Genomic DNA, 10,735 nt, shown 5'->3' with positions numbered 1-10,735 from the left:
GAAGGGCCTGGAGTTCCTCCCAAGTAGACAGCCTTCCCAGCAAGTTCTGGGCTGCCAGGAAGGGGACCCACTGTCTACATGTGGCTTGTTTGGCTCAAGCTCCCCATGGGGAAGCTGGTATCGGATTGTGTTTCCACCACCTGGCAGACTGTGACCCTGATGCTGCTCAAGGCCAGGCATAAGGTGACAATGGAGATTCCTAGAGGGCACAGTTGACTAGAGAACCCCTGATGATGCAGAGAGCCCACCCGAGCCCTGCGCGGGCAGGAGGCTGGTCAGAGTCCTGGCCAGGCTCACTCCTGACGGTGCGCCCCCCCCCCTTGAAAGCCTTCCACTGGGTGACGAATAGAAGGGGATTCTTGGGCAAAGTGGGTGGAGTCTCTGGACCTCCCAGGCCACAGGAAGGGCTACACTCCATGGGAAGATAGGCAGATGAGCCAGGGACTCTCCCTGGCCAGGATGAACACTACCCCAGGTGGAGGAAACACAGTCCATGAGCCACACCAGAGCAGGTCCAGTGGGAGGTTGCCGGGTTGCAGGCAGGAGAGGAGGAAGTTGTTGGAAAGTCAAACCGGAATGGCATGGTGGAGAGAGAACCGGCAGCCAGGCAGATGGTTCCTGCCGAGGAAGCGCTGGGCACAGCTGCAGTCCCCCGACCCCCACCGCATTATCACTGCGACACAGCTGGCTGCCTCACCCCTGGAGGCTGCAGGAGGACCTCCCCCACGCTGTCCCCAAGCCCGCCCCACGTCACATGAGGCCCTGCAGCCTCCCACCCTCTGTCCAGGGCTGCAACCCAGCTCTGCCGGCAGCAGAGACTAGAAGGGCCTAGGGCCTCCGAGGGACAGAGGCAGGGACGCCGAGACACCAAAGCTGTGCCATCCCTCCAGTTCTTTCCAGATCCCAAGAAGTCAGAGAAGGTGCTTCAGGGTGGGTTCCGGAAGCCGTCCATCTCACCCCAGCTCCCAGCACCCATCAGTCTCCTGCTCCACCTGCAGCTCCATGTCCCAGGCATCTACCACGCTGGAGAGCGGGGCATTGCTCTCAGGACCCCGGGGTCTTCGGCATGGCAGTCCAGGTAAGAGGCTGGGGGTAGGGAATGGGGAGGACTGGAGAGACAGCAGCTGGGACAGGTGGGGCAGGTGACAGGAAGGTGACATCTCCAAGCTGCTGTGCGTGTGCCCAACTTTGTTGACAACGTGGCCGTGTTGACCTACCTCAAATATCAACACAGTCCCCCCACCAACAGGGAAGCGTCCCTCACAGCTGGGGCAGGTGGCCCCATAAGAGCATGGCAGGTGCCAAGCCTGAGTCCTGGCCCCACCCAGAGGCAGGTGCCTGGCTCTGTGTGAGAAGGAATGGGCTCTGTGTTCTGCAGTGGGGGGGCTGAGGCTAGAAGTCAGGGGCTCACGGAAGCTTCCAGGTGCAGAGCCTCAATGCAGGCTGGATTAGGGTCAAAGGCAGGAAGAGTGAAGCCCAGCTACACGAGCTCACTACTTCCAGCAGGGCAGTCGGGGAAATGGGGACCCTTCTCACCCTCAGGAGTTGCTGGTTCTAGGAAGGGACCCAGAAAGCTGCCAGGCTCCTCTACATCTCTAGCCCCGCTCCTAGAACTCCAGGGACTCAGAGATACAAGCAGGTGGCTCCATCTCCAGCCCACAGCCAACCACGTGGTCACACTCCAGGCAACCTTCGGAACTTTCCTGAGCCCACAGTTCTGAGCCCCACAATACGCTTGCTGTGGCAGTCAAATTCAAGTCCAGACCCTGGGCCCGGGGCACCCTTTTCTTCAGAGAGAACCACAGTGAGGCTGGTCCAAACCTGCAGCTGGCCCAAGGCCCTGACATCCAAACCCCCATGTATCCAGAGACATGTAGGACTCAAATGATGGTGCTGGGTATACGTGGCCCAACTTCCCAAACAGCATGTGTTATCTGTGGCTTCTGCCAGGTGAGGGGATTCAAAGACACCTGTGAAAATGTGCTTGTTCGTGGACCCAGGTGTGAATACCCTGCAGGTGGATGCAAGGGAGATGTCTGGCCTGGACTAGGTCCTTTCTCCCCTTCTACCCCCGTCTCCCACATGGCTTCTCAGAGACTGGGAAGGAGACAAGAGGTGAGCTGGACTGTGTGATTTGGATGGAGCAGTAACCCTAGAAGGTCAGGCCACAAAGTGTATGTGAACTTGGTTGTGCCAGCAATATGAATGTAGTATTGGTGGGATGGGGTTGCCCAGAGCAGACAGTCTGTGTATGTCTCTGACAGAATACCCATCCTCCAGTTTAATGTCCCCAAGGTCACTTTGTGCATACCACATTCCCTAAAGAACCTCCACCCAAGGGACCGATGTGAGACTCTGCAGTGCTAGAAAACACCACCAGAGGCAGCATGGAGCTGGGCCCCTTGGTAGATATAGATGACTAAGAAGGTTCTGGGGCCTCTGTAAACCTCCAGGAATCTGTGTAGATCTTGGAGACAGAACACGGGCTAATTGGTTTCACTCAAATCATTGCAAGAGTAGAGAGGGGTTTGGAACTGAGTGCCAAGAATCTCTTTCTCTACAAAGCCAGTATACTCAGAATGCTCTAAGCTGTGCTCGTGGTTAATGGTCACAGGGGAGGTATCTGCTGTGAGCTGGGTGGGACATGGAGGCCTATGGGTAAAGTGTACGAGAAGGACAAGGACTTTCATTGTCCCAGTGACAGGGCGAGGAATGAGGAGTCAGCATTGCACGGGGCAATCCCACCCTCGGAATGATGGTGTGGCATCCCCGTCTGTTGCAGACCCCAGAGTGCAGAGGGCCAGAGGCAGACCAAGTGGAGCGTTAGCAGGCTGGTGTTTATTAGGTGCCTACTGTGTGCACTAGGAGCAGCGTGAGCGCTGCCAGTCACAGATGGAGACCTTGAAACCCACTCACAGACATCGCAACTAGAGGATCCCACAGGGGAGGCTCAGGCAGTGAACCCCAAGGAGTAACTAAGTCAGGCGGTTTGTTGGTGTGGCTTTAGAGAACAACATGGGTCCCAGTTGAGCAGGAGGTAGGGAGGTGTCCCTAAGTGGAGCAGCCCAGGCAGGGGCAGGAGGGGCAGGGCGCAGAGGGACGCTGGTAGCAAGGACACCAGGGCCTCTTGGTCCAGACTGGAGTTCTGAGCCCAACCCTGGGCTGGCTGGATTCTACTACACATTCCCTCCTCCCTCTTCTTCCTCCCCTTCCCCTCCCCGCTGCTCTGCCATCCTCCTCCTCCTTCTTCCAGGCTATCATTTGAATGCCCAGGTTCCTTCCTCATGCATAGATTCTACTAACCCTGGGTAGAAGATATTCAGGAAAAACACATCTGAACTGAGTTCTTCTTGTAGGTCTGTCTACTTGCGTCAGACATCACATCATCCAGTGCTCACAGGGCACACCCAGGGTCTGCGCAAATGTGGGGCCACTTTGTGTGAGTGACTTGATACCGTGCACTTTGGTGTTCTCACGCAGCCCCCTGTGTGATAACAAGGGGTGAGTGCGGAGCTGAAACACAGCAGTAGGTTCTCCCACGGGCAGGGACCAGGCTTAGTTACAGGGTCACACCTCCACCAGCACAGCTACCCTGCCTCTTCCAGCTCCTGCTACATCCAGGCACCCTTCATCTACGGGCGGCGTTTCGCCACTCTCCCTCTACCCCTGGATTGTGATCATCCTAGTCTAGGTGCAGGATGTGGGGGCTGCTGGCCAGAGGGTCTGGTGTACGCTCCAGCTGCCCGCTCAAGGGGAGAACCAGAACCTTACTTTGATGGCAGATCCCACAGGCACCAGCTTCCAGGGGCACAGAGAACATCCCCAGGGCAGCCACAGTAAAGCTCAACATAGAAGCCATGGATGTTTCCACTTCACATTTAGCCGCCATGGAGGCTGCCCAGCCTCTGTGCCCATTAGTGAGAACCAAGCTTTGCCAGGGACGATGTGACTCACGCAGGAGGCAGGTTCCCGACAGACAAGAGAGGCTAACCTGGGAGCAAACTTCTGAGGCTGACCTGTTCCAAAAAGAGGGACTGTGGGGCCCATGGGAATCTGCAGAGAGTTAACAGTGACCATTGGCTCTCGTCCGCTGATATGATGGTGACCTTTGACCTAAATCTGTGTGAGTGACTGTGATCGCTCACCCACATCTGCTTGAAGTGAGGTGACCTCTGACCAGCATCTGCATAAGGTGGTGGTGGCTTTTGGCTCGAGTCTGAATGTTGTAGAGATGACCTCTGACTCATGCTGTGCCAAAGCACCGTCATAGTGTCCTTCCTGTTAGGCCCGCCAGCTCCTGTAGTGTGCCGTGACCTTGACCCCATCCTCACCTTCCAGCCCTTCTTCCTTACTCAGGCCTGACACACTGAGAACCCTGAAGCGATGGGTTGTGGCCCACTCAGACTCCACCTCTGCCTCTGTCCTGCTGGCCGCATGGTCTCAGGAGCTCCTGTGGGAGGTCGTACCAGCCTTGAGAGATAGCAGAAGATGACAGAGAGGTTCCAAAGAGCACCCAGCATGCTTTGCTGAGCCTGCAGCCTAGACTGGGGAGCACATGGGTTCAGATCTATCTGTGGTAAGTGAGTTAGCGCCACAAGGTCAGCTCCTGGGTGAAGGGGCCAATTGCAGAGAGAGCCAGAAACACACGGGTTGAGAAGTGAACAAACCGTAAGGGACAGCTTGCAAAAGTCAGACCGAGGGAGGAAGGCAGAGCCCCCCGCCCGAGCAGGCAGAGAATGGAGGGATTAGGAGGTAAGTGGGGGGTCGCAGCCTGAATTCAAGTCTTCCTCCTGCCGCCCCCCCTGCTGTGGACAGTGCCCTCATCCACTCACACAATGTCCAGATCTAGATAAGGCGAAAGGCCTCTGCTCCAATCCCTGGTGTTTTCTCCTCCCGCCCTGAGGCTAAGTAGACAGTCCCTTCTGGGACACAGCCCTGTCATTTCCCATACCACATACTCTCTCCAGCAGTGAGACTAGCTGGAAGCCAGGAGGAAGGTGTATGCAGAGACAGGATGAAGTCCAGGCCAGCTTCCTATAGGAAGTGTTCCCAATGGGACAGCTGGAGGCCACGCCTAAGGCAAGGGCGACTTTCAATTCTCAATGCAAGTCGAGCAGAAAGCTGTTGGTGGGTGTGCTAATGTATATAGGCCTCTCTGGTCTCTGCTCCCTGAGGGGATGCCCACCCTGTGCTCCCTCAGAACTGTCCACTTCAGTAGAGGAAGCCAAGGAAAGAGAGAAAGGGGCCTCTCTGAAAGTGGTCCACCCACCCCTTCGGAGTAGGATGGAGATGTTGCGAGCACAGTGCTGGACCCAAGGTCAGACCACATGGAGACTGGTGAATTCTCCATGAAATTCCCAGGGGCATGTCTACCCAGCCCAGGATGGCCACACAGAAGGACAGGAACCCTGCCCAAGGAGGCTCTAGCAGCTCTCTTAACTGAGCAGAACTGCTTGCTGCCCATTGGAAGGATGATGGATCTGATAGACACAGGCACCCTTGGGGCACCCCCTAGGTCCATAGCCCTGAATGTCTAGCCCATCCCGCCCACCTGTCCTGTGGGGCCTCTGGCCATCTGGCTGCTTTGCAAACACCCAGGGCCTTTGCACATTCTTTCCAGCTGCATTCTGCCCCTTGCAGTTTCTCCACCTGATGAGCCCCACGGTGTTTCCCCAGTCTATGTGTGACATATCATCTGTCCCTCTCAATTGCATTTGGCTCCATAAGGTTGGGTCTCAGGCTTCCTTGACCAAGAGAAGGGTGTGCTCAGGAGCAACTAGCACTGGAAGGGAAAGGGATGTCCATGGAGAGGTGCAGCCATGACAAGCTCACCCAGCATAGACTGGGCAGATGCCACCAGGGCAAGCAAATGTTACCAGGGTCTACTATGCAGGGCAAGGGGGAGAACATGGTTTCTTGGTCATGGATGCAGGGACACCCCTTTTGCTGTGTCCACTGTTGGCCTTCAGCCTAGCAAGATCAGGGCAAGCTATCTTGAATTCTAGGTGAGTGAGGATCCTGGAGGCACACTGAACCTCCTAGCAAGGAGGTCCCTACTTCCTCCAAGGCAGAGGGACAGGGGACACAGTAGCCTCTTGCAGTCAAGGGACATCTCCCCCGGAGGATATAAGGGGGGGCATGACACAGAGAACAGTGTCGACCCTTGGAGGCCCAAGAGCAGTGGGCTTTAACTCGTTTGGTCCTTCAATTTCCTATCTTCCTATCACCACGCTGCCTACAGAGGAGGACACAGAATCAGAGAGAGGAAGTACTACCCAGTAGTGAGCGACATCAGGCCATCACCTACCAAACCCATGTTCCCTTCCTGCCACCAGCACGCAGAAAAGCCAAATGGCCCTGCCTGGACTCAAACTACAAGTCCTGGCCAGGGTGGACTCAGGTCCCGCTGTGTCAAGCTGATCGACAGGAGAAAACCAGAAGTGGGGAGGAATCTTACAAAAGGGACCCCTTGGCACTGGCTCCTCTGTGTGGGAGTTTGAGCTCAGCAGAAGCACCCTAAACTTGGCTCTCCAGGGGCTCTGCTTGCTCCTAGAAGACCAAGAATGCCTGGAAGCCCCGCTGATGGCAATAACTGTTACAGGACAAAGCTGCCCTGCCAGGGCCCCAACAACAGTGCCCTGACAGACCTCCCTCTATTTGGGAACCTTGTCTCTGGCTTCACTCACTACTGAAGTTCGAGTTGGTTTTGCAGCTGAGGGTCCATAGAGTGGAGCCCTAGGAGAGGGAGGGGCAAGGACAGAAAGTTTCCTTTCTGCCAGAGGAAGGATGAAGCCCCAGAATCTTTCGGGAAGCCCTGAGGGCAGAGGCAGATGAACGGAGCTGGCATTAGGTCAGCAGCTGAACTCAGGGCTTCTTGAGGCCAGGCTCATCCTAACGATGCAGCCTATGTCCTGGCTCCCTGGGCCAGGTTTAGCCCATGTCCCTGGGCCCCCAAGCTACAGAGAGTCTACCACATAGATCTGTGCCGTGGTGAGCTGGACCTCCTGGCTTATAAAGTGTGAGGGCGGGACCAAACTTTAAAGATGGGAATCAGCTCCACCCGCTCCCACACCTGGCTGTGACACAGACCATGGCAAACCCCGCTTAGTGAGCCTGGCATGGAACTGGGTGAGGAAAGGCTCGCCCTGGCACGGAGCCTGGCCCCCTCAGCTCAGCTCTATCTCTCCCTCATCACTTCCTAGGGTCTCCAGCTCCCACCCCATCGGGACTGATCCTAAACATAAGGGGAGGAGCCACAAAGCCTTGCCAAAGCCAGAGGAACTGGGAGTCCACCCCACCCTCCAACCCAGGTGCACTCTGAGTATCTGGAAAGTCCCGGCTCTGGGGGAGGGGGAGTGTTGATTGAGGGGGTCAGAAGGCCCCATGTTGTGTCTACACAGCCCCTGGCCCAGCGCACCTGTGTTCCAGGGACAGCAAGGCCTGCTGGGCACATGTGGTTCTACCAGAATCTGGGGGGCCTCAGAAAATGTCCCTTGGCACTCCCAGGGCCTCAGCTGCTGTTCCTCCGCTGCTCCATCCCATGGAGAGAAAAGGAATAAGGTTTCCCCACACACCTTCAGAGAATGAAACAGAGGCCCGGGTGAGGCCGTTGTGTTGGCTCTGGCCACACCTTGAATCATGCCTTCACAGCACCCTTGTGTACCTCCATCTGCCCCACTTGCTCTGTGGAACCTTTCTGACGTTCCCGATGTCAGGCAGACATCTCTGCAATAGCCAGTTTTCTCCCCGTGAAGTGGAGACAATAACTGCCTGGCTCTGCCCCAGATCCATGCAAGCTAGCCAAGAGGGCAGTGCCCGCACTCAGAGCTATGCTAGCCGTACGAACCCTCTGAGGCTCCCATTTCGTCTGCAGCATGCCTCCCAGACACTGTGGGGTTGCATTGTCACACTAAGGGCATTATGTCCTATGTTCTCTGCTGCTCTGCACTGGTGCCCATGGAGGCTGCGGGTCCCCGGGGTGGACAAGCCACATAGCCCACACATTGACTTCTCTGCTCCCCTGGTGAGAATTGAGCTCCAACTCCCCTGTTAAAAAAGATTCTCAGATGAGGGTCCTTTCTCTTCTTCCCTTGTGCCCACATCCAAACACAAGGGCAAGAGCAGACAACAGGCCAAGTCCTGGCCTTTAGCAGAGGCCCAGGTCCGACGTGGCTACGGCTCTTGCTCTCAAGAGAGAGAGGTTGGACTCAGAGGGCGGTAATGGGAACAGAGGGTAGGTCCCTGGTTTGTGTGGCCTCAAGTGCCAAGATAAGAAAGAAACGCAGGGTCACAGCTCACATTCAGAAAGGCTTTTTTGTGCCATCCAAGTGCCCAATAACAATTCTTGGGGATCCTGCAGGCCCTGGCACAGATCCTCCGAGGAGGGTACTAGGCACTAAGTGGGGATGGGTGCCTGGTGAGGATGGGTAGGTTGAGCCATGTCTGCCTGGCCTAGGTGTAGGAGAGAGATGGAGGACACCTCGCTGTGCTGAGTGATGGGAGAGGAGCCAAGAGTTCTAAGGGCACCCAGCCCGATTATCAGGCTCTGCTCTCTGGCAGCTTACTCACAAATGTCCTCTGACCCTTCGCAAGGTGACCCATCCTGGTACCCTGCCTGTCAGTAGCTCCTGGCTGAGGCACCTCAGGGAGACATGTGAGATTGTGTAGGCAAGTGCACACAAGGCTTAGGGACCTGGGAAAGTCTACACAGTGGCCTGTGGGAATCACCTCAGCCCTGCCCCTAGGGCGGAAGGAAGAGGGAGGGCTGCTTACTCTACCGCGTGGGTGGTCAAGGGGAATTCTGACCTCCTTTCTGTGGACTCTCTGTGCAGGCCCTGGCCTCCCCTCCACAGCCCATGTTTAGCAGTTGGTCAGTGGGGGAGGGGTTGCTCATTGCAGAAGCTAGTGATTCTGTGGTACTTTTTAACTTTTGACTTGCATGGTCTCTAAAATTATTTGCTCACGTAATTACAAATTGGCCTCGCTTAGCTTGGTCACACAAGAACTTTGGCTGTTTCTTTCTTTCTTTTCTTTTTTCTTTCTTTTCTTTTTCTTTTTTTTTTTTTTTTTTTTTTTTTTTTAGTGGATAACAATGGCTCAGTGTGCACTGGAATTTTCACAGGTAGTTATGGCTGGCACCTCACCACTCAGTCATGCAGATCAGGGTCAGAGCATCTCACCTGCCACACAAAGTCATGCATTGTCATGCAAGTCATGCAAGTGCCGAACACCCCATAGTAGATATGACTGTATTATAGCAGCCGCATACAGGGACTCTGTTATCCAGGTCAGCATCTTGTGGCAAGTATCTTTATGAACCAGGAGATGGACTCCCAGTGGAGTATGGGCAGATGAGTGGATGGATGGATGATATATGTATGAATATTTATGGAGGGTGGATAGATAGATGATGGATAGATGGATAGAGGATGGTAGAGGATGGTGGTAGGTGGATGGATAGAGATGGATAGTTGATAGATAAATGAATTGTAGATGAATAGATGGATGGATGGTGGATAATGAATGGGATTGATGGATGAGTTATGGATGATGGATGAATGGATGATAAATAAAGCATCTTATATTTTTATCTCCTGTCTAAAAACTCTATCCAGGAAGGATCTGGACCCTGATTTTAAAAGGATGGCTTTGAACTGCAAATAGCAGGTAGCCTAGTCAGGGACTGTATACGGTCTGTGCGATGCCACATAGCAAAAGCCCAAAGGCACATGGTCCAGCTGGAAGTGCAGTGGCACCCTCTGGGAGCCGGGTGGTTCATTCAGTCTGCTTCACTAGCCTCTTGCTTGAAGAGTCCCAGACACCGAGTGTCCATCCCACCTCCAGGCTTTGTGTCTGTGTTCCAGCAGGGAGAGAGAGAAAGAAGGGCCGAAGACCAAGGTTGGGCTTAGGTAGAAATCCGTCTTCAGACTTCCACTTAAGCCTCACAACAGGGGTCCATTCTGTCTACAAACAGTGTTTGGCCCTCCTTGTAGGCCATGTATGGTCCACTCAGCACCTGTCCACCAGAGCCCTCATCCTGAGTGTCAGTACCCAGCATGAAAACCCTTACTCAGGATCCTGTCTGAGCTGTGGAGCAATGCCTCTCCACCCTTGGAGTCTACTACAGAGACACCCAGAAGCTGAAAAGTGCCAGAACTTGAAGGTCTATTGATTCCCTCCACCTTGTCTCTGTCCACCACCAGGCTCTACCACAGTCCCTCACACACACACACAGACACACACACACAGACACACACACGGACGGACACACACACACGGACACACACACACACACACACACACACACACACACACACCCCTAGACAACTTCTCCTTTCCTTCCTGGAACAGTTCTCCTCCTGGCAGCCACACTGCCCTCAGCTTCTCCCCAGCAGTTTCAGGCCCTGAAGTTATTTTAGATCCCAGCCACACCCAGAGACCCCCCCCTCAGACAGGCCACCTCGCCTTGAGGAGGCTGCACCCCCTGATCACCCTCGAGCGAGTGGAGATCCAGTGGCTCTAGGGCGCTTCCTGTGGCTGCACTTTTACTAAAGTGGTATCACCCAGCTGTTTCTCACTCTATGCCTCAGTTGCCATACCAGGGTATAGTCAATGCGGGTCACACCTCTGCCCATCTGCTCTCAAATCATTTGCAGCTTCCTAAAAGAAGCCCTGTTCTCATGATCATTACTCCCTGTCCCCTCCCCTGGCCACCACTAACCGGGTCTCTGTCTCT

The 10,735-nt window shown here is 55.0% G+C and overlaps 1 protein-coding gene across 2 annotated transcripts in view; it reads left to right on the top strand.

Annotated features, from left to right (window-relative positions):
• Positions 1 to 761: 761 nt before the first annotated feature.
• Positions 762 to 10,735, top strand: part of Cbfa2t3 (CBFA2/RUNX1 partner transcriptional co-repressor 3) — a 74,028-nt gene continuing 64,054 nt past the window's right edge. For both annotated transcript variants that reach the window (XM_037206333.1, XM_037206332.1), the window contains exon 1: positions 762 to 1,078. In XM_037206333.1, the coding sequence (XP_037062228.1) occupies positions 1,003 to 1,078 (76 nt within the window). In that variant the 5' untranslated portion in view covers positions 762 to 1,002. The remainder of the gene's footprint in view (positions 1,079 to 10,735) is intronic.

This window comes from Peromyscus leucopus, chromosome 5 (assembly GCF_004664715.2).
Source record: "Peromyscus leucopus breed LL Stock chromosome 5, UCI_PerLeu_2.1, whole genome shotgun sequence".
Lineage (NCBI taxonomy): Eukaryota > Metazoa > Chordata > Mammalia > Rodentia > Cricetidae > Peromyscus > Peromyscus leucopus.
Note: the sequence above shows the minus strand (reverse complement) of the source record. Positions and strands in the feature narration are given on the sequence as shown.